We start from the raw sequence: 20,028 nt of genomic DNA on the forward strand, positions 1-20,028 counted from the left end.
GCTCCAACTCCTCTCTCGCCTCGTCATATTCCCCTGCTGGAATCTTCCACTCCCCTGCTGGAATCTGCCCCCCAGCTTGCTCACAAGCCCCCTTCCCTGCTCTCGCTTGTGCGTCCCACTGCAGTAGCCCCTTGCCTTTCTCCTGGTCACTCCAAATCATAGTGCTCTTGCAAAGGGTAGGCCTCCCTGGGGCACTGCGTGGACTCTGGTCTCCCAGTCAGTCACTACCTTGTATTTATCTTGAAATTTCCTTTTCATGTATTTGCATCAATTCTTCAGGCAGGTGTATTTCCCTTAGAGAAGAGGACCCGTGCTTTGTTCTCACTGTGAAGCCCTCATAGTGCCTGCACATAGTAATTGATACACACATATTAATTTTGCTACATCTCTGCCTTCCACTCGGAACTTGTCTGGACCCTTGGTCTCCTCGGAAGGATTGAGTGATGACGTCTTGTTTTCTCTCCCCACTTCTTCTGTTTGTTTAGTGGGTGATCATCGAACAGGGATGTTTTGCTTATTCAATGGTGGTTGTTCCTCTCTATGATACCCTTGGATCCGAAGCAATCACCTACATAGTTAACAAAGGTACGCCTGTGGTCTCTGGGTGGACGTCGGCCTTGTCTTCAGTTAGATTTGGTGACTTTACATTTGCTTGTATTTGACTTTTTGAGGGTTTTATTTTTTAAAAGATCTATTTATTTATGCATACAAGAACTGAGGTACAGGCCAGAGGTGTGGGGAGGGGAGACAATCCACTAGAGACAGAGCGGGAGCAGAACAGTTAGATCTGTTGAAGTACACTGCTGAGAGGAGCAGCGGGCGAGACAGGAGAGGTCTGCAGCACCATGTGGGTCAGCTCCCTGGGTGGGAATCAAACTCGTCTTCAGTGGCAATGTGCTTTAACCCCTTGTGCCACCAGGAAGGACCCTGTTTGGGTCTTTATATTTAAATGTATATTTATCTACCTTTAATACACGAATTGTAGTGCTTAACCCAGCCTGCTGTGATAAGTTCAAGCATTTAATATCCCAACACTTACTTTTCATTGTCTTTCTTTGTTTTCAGCTGAACTTTCTCTGGTTTTTGTTGACAAGCCAGAGAAGGCCATACTCTTATTAGAAGGGGTAGAAAATAAGTTAACACCGGGCCTTAAAAGCATAGTTATCATGGACTCCTACAGCAGTGATTTGTTTGAACGAGGCAAGAAGTGCGGGGTAGAAATCACCAGCTTGAAGGCGATGGAGGTGAGTTCTTCTGCCCTGCCTCCTCTCTGGAGGCTTCCCCTGAGGTTGCTGCAGCTCAGGTGTGGTATTCTGAGCCTCCAGCCTTCCAAACTCTGGCCGGCCAGGTCAGTGACCCCATGACAGAGTGCAAAAATACTTGTCGCGCTACCAGAAAGATAAATTCTACATGCGTGCCCAGGGCAAAGCATCACATCTTGCAGAAACTGCTCTCCAAAAGGGATTTGCAATGCTTGAGTTCTTACCCTAGAGCACTGAGCAGCCATGCCAACAAGGGCCAGAACGTGCATTTCAGACAGGTGATTCTAGATTGTTCTCTTTAGCTTTTGGAAAGTCCTCATGAATTTCCAGCATAGATGTTTGATTTGGCTAATTTTCATATTAAATTTCTTGAGATTTGTATCAGTCACAACTATAAAATGACCCTGAGTGTGGTCTCTGTTGACACCAGTGGTGTTTGATAGCCGGTCACATAGAAAGCTGATTTGTCCTAGTTGGACACAGGTCAGCATGTCGGTAAACAGAAGCTGGTCGGGGAGGATCCCGCCACACACACATCACAGAAGTCACGGGCTAAACAGCGTAAGTCATTCTTGTTCTGCAAATGTTAGAAATATTTTCCCGGACCTGTTATAAATAGAGTTTTAACATTTATTTATAGTTCTCCTTCTCCAAAGTATTTGAGGCTCCAAGTAAGGATCTATGAAACCTGTCCTGGGAAACGTGGTAGCCTAGGAAAACCATCTTTTGTTTTATTGGTTAAACCTTCTGCCTCGTGTCCACGCTCACATGCTCAAGTGCCTGGGCCTGCATACACGCTCACATGATTCCTTGAGAGCTCACTAGTCGCTCCAGTCTTAAATTGCATTTTTAGCCAGCTTTTTACCTAGCTTTCCCCCACTTTTATTTTCTTAGTTGAAAGCCCCATTATCCCATCTTTTCTCTTCCTCTCTACCATCCTGTGACCCCTTGTTCTTCCCCCCAATGCATACAGGAATTTTGTCTTTTTTAATGGCTCTTTGTTAAAGACCTGTAGCTGACCCTTGAACATGAGCTTGAATTGCAGAGGTCCATTTGGATGTGGATTGTTTTCAGTGTGGTGCTGTAAATGTCTCCTCAACAGTTTCTCTAGCTCTATTGTAAGAATGTGGGAAGTAAGATGTATGTGACATATGAAATATATGTTGATCAACTGTTTACATTATTGGTAAGGCTTCCAGTCAACAGCAGACTATTAGTAGTTAAGTTTGGGGAGAGTCAAAAACTAAGTGTGATTTTTGACTGAGGTGGAGGGGAGAGGGTCGGCACCCAGTCACCTCCACATCGTTCAAGGGACAAGTATAATTTAAAAATTACTAGATGAACCAATGACTGAAGACTGTTAGATAAAGCTTTTACTAAAATCTTTATGTATAAAAGGCATTATAAATTTATATTTAACTTGCCTCTTTAATGTGATTTACATTTGATCTTAAAAAATTTTACAAGCAAAAGATAAAGTTCTTCAGAAATGAATCTAAATTTGCATCATGGTTGACCATGTGACCATGTTTATATTACTGTACATTTTTATAAGCTCAAAAGTAGAAAATTGGTATCTGAATTTTTGCATTTTTCCCAATGGTATGAAAATTTGCAGATATGCAAAAATGCTGCTGGACTTGTACAGTAGACTGCTTTATACTCACCGAAAGCCCACAGTAAAGCTCTAAATATATTTGCAGAAATGAATCTGTGTTTCGTTACCTTCCCATTCATTCAAACAGTGGCTTAGATATTCTGTTGTGGCCTGTTGTATAGCTGGGTGTTCCAAAATCCCCAATCCTACTCCACGTGGGGAGTACAAGTAGTTGAGCTCTCCAAACATTTAATCTGGCAGAGATTAATTTTTCTCCTCAAATTGAAGACATCAGTTATGCAGTACTGGGCAACCCGACAATAGATCTGTATCTGACTTTGGGAAGGGTGCCCCACTGTTCTTGGGGTATGATTAAGAACTAGGCTTTGCTAAAGGAAAAGAAAAAGGGACAAGAAAGACGAGGGGGGAAAACCCTCTTTCAAAGGCTACAGGCAGCAGGTCCATGGAGAAACGCAGCGTCACTAATAGGGAAATGCATATCAAAACCACATGAGAGACGGCTCCCACCTTCTAAAATTGCTGTTATCAAAAAAATAAAATCACTACTATTGGTGAGGGTGTGCGGAAAAGGGAGCCCTTGTATGCTTTTGGTGGGAATGAACCAAAATTAAATGTAAACGTGGCCACTATGAAAAACAGATCCGAGGCTCCTCAAAAAGTTAAACATTTTTTTAAAATGTTAAAGTTAAAATTACAACTACCATGTGATCCCGAAAAAATGAAAACATCACATTAAAAAGATAGCTGCATGCCCACGCCCTTTGCAGTATTATTTACAATAGTCAGGCTAGGGAAATAACCCAAGTATCCATTGATGGGTGACCAGATGAAGACACACACACACGGACTATTACTCAGTCATCAAGAATAATGAAATGTTGCCATTTTGGCAATATGGATGGACTTAAGGGCATTATTCTAAGCGAAATAAGTCCGAGGAAGACAAACACCATATGATCTCAGAGAACAGTTGCTGAACCATTTATAAAGGCTTACATCAGAAAGAAGACAATGGGAAATTATTTTGTAGAATAATGGATAAATTTCTTCATTAAGGATAATTCAGCTTGCCATAGTTTGCTTAATTTGAAGTTTATGTTACATTTGAACCAGCTGTGAGTGAATCCTGCGGTAAAGTTAACTTTAAGTAACTTAATATGACCTTATTCTTTATATTTACAAGATGTCTGCATTTAACCTTTTTTCTCTTTTAATTAAGGACCTGGGGAGAGCCAACAGACGGAAGCCCAAGGTAAGAACACCATGTCAGACCATGCCACAGCCCTCCACGTGGTCTCTCAAGCCATTTTGGGACTAGTAAAAATCTTGGGTGATCTCTTATGGCTCATAGTTTTCTGACCTACAACACCCACTTTTTTTTTTTAATGTGCTATAGCCTCCAGCACCTGAAGATCTTGCAGTAATTTGTTTCACAAGTGGAACTACAGGTATGTTTTGAAAGGGAATTGTTTGTAAGTGGTATCTGGAAATGTGTTCTTTCTGCCCCCTTTTTGGGTGACTGATTTGAACTAACGACGGCCTGAAAGTGGAAGAGAGGGGAGTGGTTCAAGCCCTTGCTCTTGTCGCTCCATGAGACCATCTTAGACTCTGAGGGCACCACTTTTCTCAAACATTTATTGACTGGTGACATCACACCATCTTCCAGGTATAAACTCAGTAGGTGGCGTTTAGAAATCCCATTCTATTTCTCTCCTTGCTCTACGTACCCACTGCAACTTGCTCATATTCATAAAGATAGTTTAAGATAATGAGTTTCGTTTAAAGAATTGCAGTTTGCTCAGGCACTTAATGTTACTCAACATTTGACTTGCATGGGTGTACCTTGCTTTAGAGGTATTTGAGGCCCTAATTATAGGGTTTCTGGACTTCCTTCATGTCTCTCATTCTTAGATTGACTTTCTGAATAGTAGTAAGTCCTCATGTAATGTTGTTATTAGGTCCTTAGAAGCTATGCCTTTAAGTACAAACAGTCTGCACCAAAAGCAGGTCCTCCGAAATGTCACTTCATACATGTCAACCAGAATTCTTTCCTTCTCATCAAGTGTTATAACAAAACCACCTTGAACAAAATAACATTGCTCAAGGAGCAGCTGCCTTCTAACCTATTCCTGGTTCCTGTGTGTTCTTCAGGTAACCCCAAAGGAGCACTGATCACTCACCGAAATATAATAAGTGATTGTTCAGCTTTTGTGAAAGTGACAGAGGTAAACTTTTGGGACATCGCCATCTTTCTTTAGATCCGTGTGTTGGCACTAGGCCTCCAGCATGAACGTGGTAAAGGCAGCACCGTGCTGCGAGGGGTGGCTGTCGTGGGGACACATCTGGAATACTGATAAGGTCTGACCTCTGAAATGGGCTAGCGTCACCTTCTCTCAAGCAGTTTCCAAAGTGAGCCTCTCTCCAACTGCTGTTTGTGCCCTTGAAGGTAAATTGAGAGAGAGAGTTTGTTGTAACTTTTGTAGCAGGTAACTTTATGTAGATACTAGCCAAGAAATGTTTCCAGGAAAGAACAGAGAAGAAATGACTTTCTTGCGCTTTATTCTGCTATTCCAGCCTGGAATCATTATTATTTCCTTTATGGTGGTCAGTTTGAGTTCTGTTTTATGAGCAGGACTAAAGCTTTGAAAACTTCCATTGATTTCCTATAATCTTAGGCAACTACACTCAGTAAGTGCTTTTGAAAAGAGGCACCTACTAAATGTCTTTCCCTCAGACTGTTTCCACATTTTACATAATTTGCTCTTGCAGCCTCTTGGGAATATTCTGGAACCCTAATTTTTGTGGCAGAAGCCTGTGCTTAATGGTTTTGGGGAATGGGCATCTTTGGTGGCTACAGAAGGTTGATCTCCCTTTCATTTACACTCATACTTTCTTAGTCTCAAAAACCTTTTTTGGGGGTGTGTACTTTCTAAACTAAGCTCAACATTTAGTACCTATACTAAAGTGAAATTGTAATTACCTATTGGCCTTTAATAAAAACTGAAAATCATAGTGGTTCACGAGGCCTCAAGAATGATTTGCTAATGATTACAAAACTGTGTTTTAAGTTACCAACCAGGGGCATTCTCGGCTTTGTAAAACTTCTAATCCTGCTGATGGACATGTTTTTGGCTGAATCAGAAAACCGAAACGTGTCGATATCATTGAGTTTGATTTCTCATATGAAAATGTCATGCTAAAAAATGCTGGTTGGAAAACGCAGGCCACACTCTCCCAGACAAGGGCCCTGGTGTTTTCCCGGACTGGCGCTCTTACCCATGACCACATTACTAGATACGGGGGGAGGGAGGGGCAGGACTGAGTTCAGAAGTGGGTACAGGCAGAAAGTCTTTACGTGAGTCACATAAACGCTTCGGGCAAGCCCGTCCCCCTGCACCTGTGAAGCCCGTTCTGAAGTATGAACTGGAAACCAGTATGCACGCCAGGTGCGGCCCTGCACGACCGGCACTTTACAGGGGCGAATCCCCTGTGGTGGATCAGAGCTGGCTTAAAATAAAGGGAGGCATCACTACTCACTGCCGGGGGTGAAGTTGGGGGTTAAGATAAAACTGTTGGACAAGCTAAAAAAACACTCAAGATACATTTGTACTGCGCATAAAAGAAACTTGGAAACCGAGAGTCTCTTTTCCACCTTCGCCTTTACCACGTAATACGCTATCTTGGAATGGATCTTACATTGCTGCAACAGAATGTGCTATCTTGTGTTGGAATAAGGCTTGTAGGTCTTACCTTCAGGTGGAATTGAGCTTGCTGGGTAGTGGGTACTATAATTTTGAAATACTAAGTGATTAGAGCACATGATCCCTTAACATACCAATTTGAGCACAATTACCTGATTTTGACTGAAGTCCCACAATTGGATTTCACGCTGTCGTTCGAAATGACACCCCACTCTCTTTCAAAAATTAAAGTAATAGAATACTTAAATATTTCTGGGTTGCCTTTCATTTCGCTCTTTGGTGAGAAATAATTGCAGCTCATGAGCAAAAGCCGTTTCATCTCCATGTTGAGGTATTATGTGCTCTCGGGTAAAACGCAACATGACTGGAAATCTTAATGCCTTTCTGCTTTGCTGGTGTCTTTGCTTACAGAATACAGTCAATCCTTCCCCAGATGATACTCTGATATCTTTCTTGCCTCTGGCCCATATGTTTGAGAGAGTTGTAGAGGTAGGCATTGAGTTTTGTTTTGCTTGCTCAATTGTTTGTGTTCTGCTAAGTTGTTGTGTTTTACAGAAAGTACTTATCGTGAATGCCAGTGACACACACATTTCATTTTTGCCACTGGCACACATGTTTGAGCAGCTCATGGTGGTAAGTGTCACGCACAGACTGTCACTCTATAGAAGATTCTTTGGTCTCACTTTCGTAATAGTACGAATTACTTAAAGAAATAGAGTTGCTTGGTTTTTTTCTGGGTCTGAAAACTCAAATTTTAATCCCTTCAAAATTATAAGCTTATGTTTTTGAAGGCCACTCATGTGCACATGATTCCAGAAAGCTTAAATGTAAAAGTAGAAATTTTATGAATTCCATCCTACCAAACCTAATGAGACTTCTGCTCTAAGGAGTTTCTCTTCTTTTTTAAGGGAGATAGCCTTCATTTATAACACTCCCTAAGCTTCAGTGTACAGCTTCATACCTCGACAGGGGCTGTTCCTGGAAAGCTTGTGTTTTTCATGTGCTTGCTCCTGAGGTACATGTGGGCCCAAGACTAATCTTTTACCAGTATTCTAGAGCTCTTCGAAAGCAGAATGATCTCCAGCTATCAGTACACAACTGTGTGGCTAATTTTAAAAAATGACCAACAATTTTCTTTTTCCCTCCTGGACCTTTGGGACTATATACGTGCAGGATAAGTAGCAGGCGCCATTCAGCCAGTTAACAGATGTTTGCTGCACACCAGCTGTGTAACAGGCAGGGTGCAGGGTGTGGGAGGGAGAGGCGACTCTGGGAAGCCTTCCCTGTGATTGGCTGCTGCCCCTGGGATTCACCCTAAAGAATCAAGACTCGTTAGATTCCATCTTCTACTCATTATGGGTGCTTTCTGTCCACCTCAGGAGATCTTGTGAGTTTACAAAGTGATCTCATGTACCAAACTGTGATTTCATCTGTGCCTGGGAAGCAAGCCATTGAACAAAAACCCGTCTGAGCTTTTGTTTTTAAACAGTGAGCAGTGGGTGCCTTTCTGGTGGTTTCTGCTTTCAGGTCTGAGACCATCAGGTACTTCTGTTTGCATCAAATGGAATCTCTCCTCTTTAAAATTTAAAGCAGGCTGGCTCAGCCCCTTGCTGTGGAATGCTAGTGAAGTTTGCAGTTGACAGGAAAAACTGAGCTGTGGACTCCTGCTGGATGGCAGGTGGCTGTGATACTAGACCCCACTGTCCACACTGAATCCTGGGGGTGGCTTTTCAGAGACCTTTAGTTAGCGTCAAATAAAGAAAATGAAATTTGAGTAAGCTTGGATTGTAGGGAAATAGCTGAGTTTTTGTTTTGAGTGTAAATTAGATCTAAAGTTTCTGCTAGGCTAAAAACATTTGGGTTATCTAATACTATGTTATTCATTCAATGGTGTTTATTCTGACATTAAAATAACAGAACCTCTAAGATGATCATTAAAAACAACATTCCCAATTTTCTTTCTAAGCCCTTTATCTGCAGGGTGCTCAAGATAAAAATCCTCATTCCCAAAGAGTGCAAAAGTGCTTTTCAAGAATGACCCATATTTCGGGAATGTAAGGCATTTAGGAACTGGTTGAAATGTTAACCCTAAAGCCTTATGGGGGCTTGGGTGTCGTGTAACCCCTGCTGTGATGATAAAAATGCTGCTGACTTTCCCTCCCTAGTGTGTGATGCTGTGTCACGGAGCTAAAATAGGATTTTTCCAAGGAGATATCAGGCTGCTAATGGATGACCTCAAGGTGCTTCAACCCACCATCTTCCCTGTGGTCCCGAGGCTGCTCAATCGGATGTTCGACCGAGTAAGTCCACGACGCGGAGCTGGAGGCCCGCGGGGCTCTGGGCTTTGCGTCCGAGGCTTGGGTCTGGACAGGGCTCAACAGGTGCCTTCTGTGCACGGTGGGTATGAGTTCAGTCTTGCAAAACTGCCCTTCACTCACCTGTAAAGTCAGGCTAAGTTCACCGTTGGTGAAGATTATAAAACACATGCTCACGCTTTGTAAACCAGAAGGCACACTGTGGCTATAAAATGGAAGTAAGCTCTTTGAACCTCTGCTTTTTTCATCTCTGCATGGGTGATTGCCGCCTCCCCGTTTTCTGTCTCCTAAAGTTGCAAATTGCATCACGTGAACAGAGTAACTCGGAAATGGTTTCACTGGTTGTAAAGCGCCGGGCACATGTAAAACACTTAGGCACTTCGAGTGACTGAGCCACAGAGCACGCCCGTCTCTGGCGGCCCACCGCAGCTCGGGCGAGATGGCTGTGGCAGTGGGCGGCGGAGCCTCCAGAATGTGATTGGGCACTTGCAGGGCTCTTTATTGTAAGGCAGGGCTCTTGTCATCTGCGAGGGCCTTTGCCTTTTTTTAATGATGCTTCAGAAAACAAAATTGAAAAGCAGCTTTATTGACACACAATTCCCATACGAGGCATTTCACCCATTCAAATGCTACGATTCAAAGTTTGTAGGTAGATTCTCGGAGTTTTGCCCCCATCACCACAGTTCATTTTTGCACACTTGATCCCTTCAAAAAGAAGCCCTCCACGCCCTCCTCCATGCCCTCTCCAGCACACCCCAGCCTCCACTTAGCAAAAACTAATCTACTTTCTGAAGGTCTAGATTTCCTGGTTGTGGACTTTCACGTCCCTGGAACACAGCAGCATGTGTTCTTGTGTGACTGCTTCTTATACTCTGTGTGTTGTCACGGTTCACGTCATAGTACATATCTGAACTTCATTCCTTTTAATGGCCAAAAAAGTAACATCACTCTATAGATGTCACTGTTTTATTTGTTCATTTATCCACTGGTGGACGTTTGGGTTGTTTCCCCTTTGGGAACCACTGCGATTAGCCTCGTCCCGGTTTCTGTGTGAGATTGTGTGTCCATTTTTCTCGGGTCCGTGCCTCGCATGCAATTGCTGCTTCTAGCCCATTTGCCGGGGCAGCTGCACCATGCTGCCTCCCCGCCGGCAGGGTCGAGGCTGCCACCTTTACCAGTTTTCGTACCTGATTTTAGCCATCCCACGGAGCATGAGGCCTTCTTGTTTATTGACTTTTTAGATTTTCTCACAAGCAAACACCACACTGAAGCGATGGCTTTTGGACTTTGCATCCAAGCGAAAAGAAGCAGAGCTTCGCAGTGGCATCATCAGAAACAACAGCCTGTGGGATAAACTCATCTTCCACAAAATACAGGTAGCTGCAGACTCATGCTATTATTTCTCATGTAAACCTAATTTGTGAAGGTGAGGGAGAGAATGTATGTTTTTACTAATCCTGACAATGCTTCTAAAAGTCAAGGACGAAACTATTAGGTAGACCTCAGTATTCAAGATAAATCTGAACAATATCGTAACTATTTGGGGGTTGGGGAGGAATGCGGGTATTATAGCCTTCCTAGTTCTCCATTTTGTTACACCCTTCTAGATCAAGCATGTTCCTCTTGAAGTAAGTTTTAGGCATGAATATAAGTTTTAAGCATAAATGATAATGTGTCAAAAAAAAAATACCGAAAGTGTGGTAGTTGCAAATCTGGCTTGAATTCCTTGAAATACGGCAAGTCCTCGGTGTGGGCCTGCACCTTGCTCCCTGCTGAAAGCGGGGTGGGGGTGTGGCAGCGCACATCTGCAGAGAGGCACGACAGCAGTTCGGGGCCATGTGCAGTGCACTAAACCAATGTTACCCTAACTTTAGAAAAGTTAAAAAAAAAGTGAGTGGAGTAGTTTTGGGTGGAAACAGCTGGTAGGAGTCTTCCCCCCAGTCAGTGAGCTCCTTGCCTTCTGCGGAGGGGAAGCCGGTGGCTCCAGACACAGGCATCTGTGAGGTGCCCGCCGCCTGCGACCTCCCTCTCCCCCTTTGTCTCTCAGTCGAGCATGGGAGGAAAAGTCCGGTTGATGATCACCGGAGCAGCGCCCGTGTCCGCCACTGTGCTCACCTTCCTGAGAACTGCGCTCGGCTGTCAGGTGAGGAGGCTTGCGGCAGCTCCTGTCTGGATCTTGTCACACCCAGCAATCTTCTTTCCAAAGCCATTTGTATTCTCTTTGCATGCACTTTATTTTTGCTTCGGGGATTCGCTATTTTGTGGGTCACTTGGAGAAATAAGTATAAATGTGTGTGTTTACATTTCATATAAAAGATACAGCTTAGGGCCCTCCCTGGTAGCGCAGTGGGTTAAAGCACAGCACTAAGAAGCTTAAGCCACTTCTGCATGAGTTCGATTCCCGCCTGCCCCGGAGGTGACCACATGGCATAGCAGACCTCTCCCGACCCGCTCGCTGGTCCCCTCAGCAGTGTACTTCATCTACTTGCCTGTTATATTCCCCACTCTGTCTCCAGTGAAACCTCTTGCCGCCCCTGCGCCTCTGGCCTGTACCCCAGTTCTGTATGCACAAATAAATAAATCTTAAAAAAAAGATACAGCTTAATGGGGTTCCTCTAAAATTACATGTGTATACATGGCTTTTACCTGGGGCAGGAGAATAGGTGTCTGTGACACAAAGCCTGCCTTCCTGCCATGACACAAAGCCTGCCTTCCTGGTGTAGTACAGCATGCAGGAATGGATCATAGGGGTGAGCCAGCCTGCACACCAGGCAGAGACGGTCTTACAGGCGGCGAGAGGCAGCAGCAACCCCCAGCACCAAGAATGTGGGCCGAGAGCGAGGGCGCCTGCCAGGTGTGTCCTGCACAGCCAGGCCCAACCTACCCAGTCAGGGTTCTCCCTGGTTTGTCCCCAGGAAATTAAGTAGAAAGTGAACGTGCACTGTGCTGGTGTTCAGGGGGAGGATGAAGAAGTCTGGGTGCTGTGGGGAAGCTTGTAGAATTAAGCATATTACTAAGTAAAGCTGGAGAAGAGGTTTCACCGCAGCCAGCCACCAATGCAGCAGCCAGAGGAATGATACTGCTCCAGCACATGTGTGACTTTCTCCCTTTCACGTTGTTTCCTCTCTTGGTAACCCAGTTCTATGAAGGCTACGGACAGACGGAGTGTACTGCGGGCTGCTGCCTGACCATGCCCGGAGACTGGACAGCAGGTACGACATGCAGGATGTTCCTCCTGCTGCGGCCTCAGCTTTGAGCTGGAATTAGTGGGCTTGGGTTCCTCACCGGTTGGGTCATTGACCCAATGGAAACAGGAGCTGGGTCTCCAGCAATCAGGCCTGGAGGCCACCAACCCTGTGTATCCCTGAGCCGCGTGGAGCACATCACCTGTGGCAAAGGGGTGTGATTTTGAGTACCTGACTGTAGATCTGGGTGGCACAGAGATTTCCCCGGATCCTGAAGGTGACCTCCAAGAGAAGATGCCTTGTCAACCAGCTTCAGAATGTTCTGCCCAATGGTTTCCCAATAATGCATTGGGTTCTTGTTTTCTGCTGGTAGGTTTTGGTTAGACTCACACTGTGTGCTGTGCTGGGTGTGGCAACGACAGAGAAATGAACACAAGTCCTTTTTCATGAAAGAAGACAGGAGGGGGGCAAACAAATGATTGACTGTCACAGAAGAGGTCCTGCAGTAGTGCTTAAGATGTGGAAAACATATCTCATCCCTACTAAGTCCTGTGCGATGAGCCGTTTCCTCCAGATGAAACAATCAGTTGTTGGTTAAATAGCATGTAAATAATGTCTAAGGATTTACCCAGCACTATGCTTTATTGCCAGCATTTGGCCTAGTCTCACTGCGAAGCTGTGCGCTTCCCCCCTCACTGGTGGCTCGTCCATCTGCACTGAGCCACACACAGTTGATGTACTGTGAATAGGGCGTAGCCAGTTGCTGGAGCTGCTGGGACTGGCCCACCTGCATCATGGTCTTTGTTTTATCTTTGACCCATGGATCTCACCACCTAGAGAATTTGGAATAGTGATCTTTCTCAGCTAGAACTATGAACACATGGGAAGAATTATTTGCATTGCTCTTAAAAGCTAGCTAATTTGTCTTATTTTTGGTTTGAAAAAAACCTAGTCTTCACACCCTTTGGCAGGAGAATTAGTTGAAAAAGCAACATACTATCTTTAAAAAAAAAAAAAAGATTATGCGTACAGAACCGGGATATAGGGCAATGGTGCTTAGGCAGGCAGTAAAAGGATTCAGCAGACAGAGCGGGGAGCAGAACAGGCAGATCGACGAAGTACACTGCTGAGGGGAGCAGCGGGCGGGTCAGGAGAGGTCTGCCGCGCCATGTGGGTCACCCCCCTCGGAGGGGATTGAACTCACACCGAAGCCGCTGCAGTTAGCTTTGCAGTGCTGGCATCCTAACCCATTGCACCACCAGGGAGGACCCAGCACTGTACTCTCTTGATAAACTTAAATGCTGATAAGAATCAGATGGTGTGTAAGAGCGTAATCAAAGTTTCCAAGTGTTAGAGGATTTTTGTCTTCCCACAGAGAACAGGGACATCTAAGAGTCCTGGGTTGGCGGGAAGGGCGGCAAATCTTCGACAGAGGCCATCGGTTCTGGGAGCCAGATAGCAGTTTCAGAAGCTTGTTTCCTGGTGTTTGTGGAGACCCTTTAAATCAGCAGCCAAATTACTTATACCCTGAAAAACCTTTTGGCTCATCACACTTGAGAAGGTCTCTAAAAGATTTTCGAATATTTTCATCTCTATTTTAGGAATAAACTCCCTAAATTAATGTCCCAGGGGAGATGGGCTATGATCATAGAAGCCAGACATTGACACTAGCTGTTCTCACTATAAGCAGGCTTGTGTGTTATAAAAATAATTGGGGGCCCTCCCTGGTGGCGCAGTGGGTTAAAGCACAGCCTGAGAAGATAAAGCCACCTCCACAAGAGTTTGATTCCCCGCCTGCCCTGGAGGTGATCCACATGGCGTGGCAGACCTCTCCTGACCGGCCCACTGCTCCCCTCAGCAGTATACTTTGTTGATCTGCCTGTTCTGCTCACCACCTTGTGTCTGGTGAATCCTCTCACCACCCCTGCACCTCTGGCCTGTACCCCAGCTCTGTATGCATAAATAAATAAATCTTTAAAAAAAATAATTGGGCCTAAGAATATTAGTAGTCCCCTTTAAAATGATCAGCTTTTCATTTGCTCACAGGTCACGTTGGTGCCCCTATGCCTTGCAATATTATAAAACTGGTTGATGTGGAAGAAATGAATTACATGGCAGCCAAGGGCGAGGGCGAGGTGAGTGGCACCCCGTGAGTCACCCACCCTCACTGCCTTTCCACTAGGGCTGCTCCCAACCCCGCCGTGGGAAGCCATCAAGCTTGATTTTGTGGGTGATGCTGGAGCCCAGCAGACCTCTGTGAAGGTGCATTTCTGTGTAGCAGCCAGGGCCACGTGGAGGACCACAGACACTGCTGCCTTCCCAAACATTCCAGAGCTGGGGCCATGAGCTCACAACGGCTCCAGTGGCCTCAGTCCTGGGACACGGCTCCCACCTGCTAATCGCCCTGTTGCCTGTTAGTGGGCTACTGGCTAGTGAAGGAAAGCTTAATGACTTGAAAGTGATTTCATCCTCTGTGGGCTCTCTGCAACCTGGAGCCGGAACCCAGGGCAGGCACCCGGTCAGACAACACAGTGGCAGTGAGGTCATTAATAATGGGAAGTGGGGCATTGGAGGTACCTTTTAGATCCCACTGGGCTCCCGCAGCTTCCTGTGGATCAGGGAAAGGGGGCTTCTCGCGAAAGGTTGGGATATGCACGTTTTCTTCGGCAAAGCCCTGGTAGTGCTGTTAAGACATTATGTGTTTTGCTGCAGGTGTGTGTGAAAGGGCCAAACGTGTTTCAAGGCTACTTGAAGGACCCTGCAAAGACAGCGGAAGCTCTGGATAAAGATGGCTGGCTACACACAGGGGACATAGGAAAATGGTTACCAGTGAGTGGTCACCTCCTCTGTGCATAAACACCTGTTCTCCTGCAGGAAAGAAAATGCCCTGTTTGCTGCCCTGTGGAGTGGCGGCCTCACATCTCTCTTTCCCCTTCTTGTGGGGTAGCAGCTGCAGGCACCCCCAGTTTCTGCAGGAATCAGATTTACAATCCTAACATACTTGCTGTTGATGGTCACTTAAACTACAGTCAATCTGGTGTGTTTTGATGCTTGACATCAATTCTGGTTGCTGCTTCCTGCTGGAAACGTAGAGAGACTATGGCTCTTACATCTTAAAGGGGAGGCCTTAGTTAAACAAGGTGGAGGCAGTGTGGAAAATGGCCAGACATGTCAGATGGGCAAGAATTTGTGCACACATCTGTTTCCTTGGTTTATAATCTCACTAAGAATAAGGTAAGTGTTTCATGGCTAAGACCAGCTCCTCTGAATTTAGTCTGAGAAACCTGGACTGTAGAGAACTTCTAGTCAGAGTAAAAATTTGTGTCAGAAGCCTCAGCTATCCTGCCAGTTGGTCTGACCTTTTGGCTTGCTGTGGTAACAACCACTACTTTTCCTAAGTCATTACCAGGCTTAATTGCAAGCGCTGACATTTCTCAGGTGGTTTTTATTCTTGTGTATTTTCAGTTTCTTGTAGATTGAAGGTGCTTGATAGTCTGAAATTTTTACTGATTTGGAAAGTGCTCCCCCAAATTAATTCAGATTTCGGAGTAACCAAGCTATTTAGAAATAAAATCCCTCTTCTAGGTTCAAGAGGGATAAGTCTGAGTTTGATTCTGGTAACACATCTCAGAGTCTCAGCAGGTCCATCTGCTCCTTTTGAAAATGGAAGTGAACTGAATGAACAAACCTCATGAACTTCCCTGCATGTGACTTTTGGAAACTGGAGAGTCGCCCGGGGTGGGGTTGGGTAGAATAATCGGAGTTTAGTTGCCATTGGCCCTTGGCTGGTCTGGCCCAGGGATGCCAGCGTCCCTCAGTTATTAGATGTGTGTTGGGGTGGGAAGAGTCAATCCTGAGCAAAGGCCCAAAGCACCCTCCTCTCAACAAGAGTCTAGGAGGCGGGGAGTCTGCCCTTCTGCAGTCAGCTCAGGGAGCCATTGCTCATTGCCGAGCTCTGAGGCATGGTCAGTCTGTGCCTGCTGTCAAGGAACTCGACTCCTTTGGAGACGTAATGTCTGTAGGACATTCAGGTAGGAAACTCCTGAAGCTTGTTGCTAAGCTAAAGGCAGCAAGCCAAGTGCTGCTGGCTGATGATAACAAGAGGCAGCTCAAGTGGCTCTGAGTCCCTTCACGCTCTCTTCTCCACAAGCTGCTTAATCTAGTCTTGGTTTCCCTCAGTCAAGTGGGATCTAATGACTGACCCCGGGAGATACGAGGCTTAAGTGATAGTGCATCTCAGTTGCCCTATAGCTGTGCGTGGTACTGGGTGAAACCAGCGTGGGCCCACCCACAGCCCCGCCCCTCTGATCAACAGAATGGCACCTTGAAGATTATCGACAGGAAAAAGCACATATTTAAACTGGCACAAGGAGAATACATAGCACCTGAGAAGATTGAAAATATCTACCAGCGAAGTGAACCTGTTGCTCAGGTGTTTGTCCATGGCGAGAGCTTGCAGGTATGTGCTGTGTGAGCTGCTGATGTGGTGAAGAAGAGTTTGCTGGGCTTTTAGTGGCACATGAGTAGATTCTGCTCCTTGGCATTTCTTTCCAGAATAGTTGTTTCTCTTTAATTTCCATGTTTTTATTTTACCTAGAGTAGACCGGTACAGAGGGAAATAGTATAAAAATAGAGAGTGGACAAAATGTGCTTCTGATTTAAATATGAGGTGCGGTACTGATAGCTGGAATCTAAGAAAGTGTGAAGTTTTCAAACATATTAAAGCCAACTTTGTACTGTGCATCCTAAACCCGTCTGAGCAATGGTGGTTGTGAGCCAAATGTGCTTCAAGCTGAAGACCAGGGTCAAAACGGCAATGAAACATCTATTTGTGAAAATATGGGACAGGTGGTCAGTAGCAAGGCAGAGAAGGGGTCTAGTTTTCTAGACATTATTGGCAAATTTGTAATTTTAGAAGGTGGTTTTTTATTTTCTAAGAATACACCTGTTTTTCTTTAACCTGGAATCTTGCCATAAGTTTCATTTTATTTAGTGTTTCCTCTTGAAAAATAAATAAATGTGGAAAATGGATTCAGTTTTATTGTTACTAAGTTGTAGAATGAGGTATTAGATAATTTTTTTTAATGAATCTGTAAATTTTCTGTCTTTTTGAGGCACTTATCTGGTATCTATCACCTTACATGGTTATTTAAACCCTGTTTTATAAGTTAGAAGTATACATAAAGTAAATAAAAATCAGGGTTTTGTTTAATTTTGTTGACCAGTAGTGATTCTCCAAAGATACTTATTGCAAAATTTGGATACTGTTTGTTTTATAGCCAGTTCTTAACCTGGACTCAGGCATCTTTGAAAGCCAGTAACATTTTCTGAAGAGTCTAAAACCCTCATGAGATTCTCCAGGGGTCTATGGTGTAGAGCATAAAAAATCACTATTTTAGTGCATCTGCTCACACCATGTCATAACTCACTTGTCTGTGTCAAAGGCATTTCTTGTAGCCATCGTGGTGCCAGATGTTGAGACGTTACGTCCTTGGGCCCAAAAGAAAGGATTTAGTGGAACCTTTGAAGAGCTGTGCAGAAACAAGGTAAGGCAAGGAGGTCTGGACCTGTCTGTATCTCCACATTTGGGGCTTTGGGTGTACCTGCGGCCGCCTCCAGCAGCAGAAACAGGTCATTTTTCTTACTTTACCAGGATGTCAAAAAAGCTATCTTAGAAGACTTAGTGAAACTTGGAAAAGAAGCTGGCCTAAAGCCATTTGAACAGGTGAGATTCATCAGAGTGCATGAATTCCTATAAAAGACTTGAAGTTTTTTTATGAATGGATTTTTCAAGATGATTAAATATGTGAGGAAGGGACATTTGTAAACCAGTGACCTGAGTTCCTTTTCCCTGGAGACCAGAGTACAGTCCTGAATTCTAGTCTGAGAACAGGCCCCCAGCCCCACTGAGAGGTGCGGCTGGGTCCATGGGGAGGGACAGGCAGGGTCCCGTGAAGGGTCTTCCCTGGAGCTGAGTGCCAGTTAGACACAGATGCATCTATGCTCATTCCTTTTTTTTCTCTCTAAAGATTTATCTATGTGTATAAGAACTGAGGTACAGGCCAGAGGCATGGGGGGTAAGGGGCGAGAGGATTCACCAGAGACAGAGTGGGGAGCAGAACAGGCAGATGTACTGAAATGCAGTGCTGAGAGGAACAGCAGGTGGGTCAGGAGAGGTCTGCTGTGCCATGTGGGTCAGCTCCCTGAGCAGGGATCAAATTCATGCTGTAGTGGTTGTGGACAGCGTCACTAGTGCTGCACTTTAACCCGTTGTGCCACCAGGGCGGTCCCCTTTCCCTTTTTTAACACCTTGTGTGTTTGCAGATCAAAGGCATCGCCCTGCATCCCGAGTTATTTTCTATTGAAAATGGCCTCTTGACACCAACAATGAAGGCCAAAAGGCCAGAGCTTCGGAATTACTTCAGGTCACAGATAGATGAACTCTATACCACCATCAAAGTCTAATGTGAGGAAGGAAGCTCGGGAGAAACCACCCACCTCCACAGTCTTCTGCTGATGGCCTTCAAGTTGGTAACTTTGACGACAGCGTGTGTAGGGAAGGAAATGCCCATGTCTGAACTGTCCATTCGAGGTTCTTGTAGGAATTAGAGGAAAACGGAACACTGCCTTACAGTCACCTCACATTGCAGACCATGTACCTGGTGATAGACAACTTCCAAAATGAGCCTTAAAATTTGTCAAGGAGAAACTATAAATGTGCTAAGTTATTTGAGACTTCTTCAGTTTAAAAGGCTGGTGTTGAAACTTCTGTCTCCCTGTCTTTCTAACCAAGGGGTTAGAACTTATCTATTTCTGACGTGTCTGCTACTTGCTGCGAAGTCTGCAGTTGTCTGCTGCTGTCAAGAGTACAATGCACTGGAGGAAAACTGTCCCCTAAAAGCAAGAACAGCTGTCCCAGCTGGAGAATATCACCAGAGGACCAGAGATTTTCTCATTGATCCCTGCCACCTCCCCTTCCCCATCTCACACGCACTCACAGTCCTTTCAGTAAAGGGTTCTGAAGCTCATATTGTTCGCTGTGGAGTGTAAGGTGCTCTGTGAAGCGAAGGAAGAAAGACCCAGCTCAGAGGCGTCTCAGGTGAACAAACAGCTGTTCTCCACGCAAATGAGTTCAAGCTCACGCCGAGTGACCCCAGACCCTCCTCACAACCTGATCCCCCCTGCTGTTCCTTCCTAGGGGTTTGTTTAAAAATCTGCCTTAGACTCTACAGTGAAGACAAGCATTTCAAGCGGGAATTAATCGCCGGGATCCACCATCTCCGTGGTGACGCCTAAGTCGTGGTCCACTTTCTCTCCACTGTGCCACCTGTCCCTGTTGGCCACGGCCAATGGGTTTTTAACGTGGTTTTCATACCAAAAGATCCTGTTATGATTCACTGGCTTTTCCCCCAGAATAAACTCTCATGTCTTTAAAAAACAGGAAGGCAGTAGGGACACTTGGATACTTACGGCAATGGACAGTAATAAACATAAGCTCGCCTACCACAAAGCTGCCTGATTTCTGTGAAATGTATTTGCGAAGCCAAAATTCTAGGATGTAGATAGAAATCTGGAGAACTCATTATCTGGGATAAACTCAAGGGGTTTTTAAGGTTAATTTGGGAAATTAGCAGCATTTCACTTTACCGCAAATCTTGGCCACACATGACTGAATTAAGTAGTCATTTCTACATTGAAAGCAAGTGTTTTTGGATGTGAGAGTACATGGATTCTACAAGCACAACTGGGTTTGCACTAAGAAATTGTCACTGTCATAACACTATCTGGTAGCCGAACTTCCTATGTTGGTTCTTAATTGCACAAAAAGTCGATAATTTTGTCACATGGGGTTTTGAGTGTTTGCTTTAAGTGTTGGCTCTTTCTATGTTTTATAAACCAAAACAATTTCCAAAAACAATGAAGGAAACCAAAATAAATATTTCTGCA

General features: G+C 44.9%; 1 protein-coding gene across 2 annotated transcripts in view; it reads left to right on the top strand.

Moving 5' to 3' along the window:
* Window positions 1-20,028, top strand: part of ACSL1 (acyl-CoA synthetase long-chain family member 1) — a 44,616-nt gene extending 24,588 nt beyond the window's left edge. For both annotated transcript variants that reach the window (XM_012724940.1, XM_004682374.2), the window contains exons 6-21: window positions 486-585; window positions 1,066-1,244; window positions 4,100-4,132; window positions 4,277-4,328; window positions 5,032-5,105; window positions 6,993-7,070; window positions 8,747-8,881; window positions 10,138-10,272; window positions 10,944-11,039; window positions 12,036-12,108; window positions 14,128-14,216; window positions 14,794-14,910; window positions 16,397-16,540; window positions 17,526-17,627; window positions 17,735-17,806; window positions 18,406-20,028. In XM_012724940.1, the coding sequence (XP_012580394.1) occupies window positions 486-585; window positions 1,066-1,244; window positions 4,100-4,132; window positions 4,277-4,328; window positions 5,032-5,105; window positions 6,993-7,070; window positions 8,747-8,881; window positions 10,138-10,272; window positions 10,944-11,039; window positions 12,036-12,108; window positions 14,128-14,216; window positions 14,794-14,910; window positions 16,397-16,540; window positions 17,526-17,627; window positions 17,735-17,806; window positions 18,406-18,546 (1,620 nt within the window). In that variant the 3' untranslated portion in view covers window positions 18,547-20,028. The remainder of the gene's footprint in view (window positions 1-485; window positions 586-1,065; window positions 1,245-4,099; window positions 4,133-4,276; window positions 4,329-5,031; window positions 5,106-6,992; window positions 7,071-8,746; window positions 8,882-10,137; window positions 10,273-10,943; window positions 11,040-12,035; window positions 12,109-14,127; window positions 14,217-14,793; window positions 14,911-16,396; window positions 16,541-17,525; window positions 17,628-17,734; window positions 17,807-18,405) is intronic.

The sequence above is a fragment of the Condylura cristata genome, unplaced genomic scaffold, assembly GCF_000260355.1.
Source record: "Condylura cristata isolate star-nosed mole 26May11 unplaced genomic scaffold, ConCri1.0 scaffold00014, whole genome shotgun sequence".
NCBI classification, from domain to species: domain Eukaryota; kingdom Metazoa; phylum Chordata; class Mammalia; order Eulipotyphla; family Talpidae; genus Condylura; species Condylura cristata.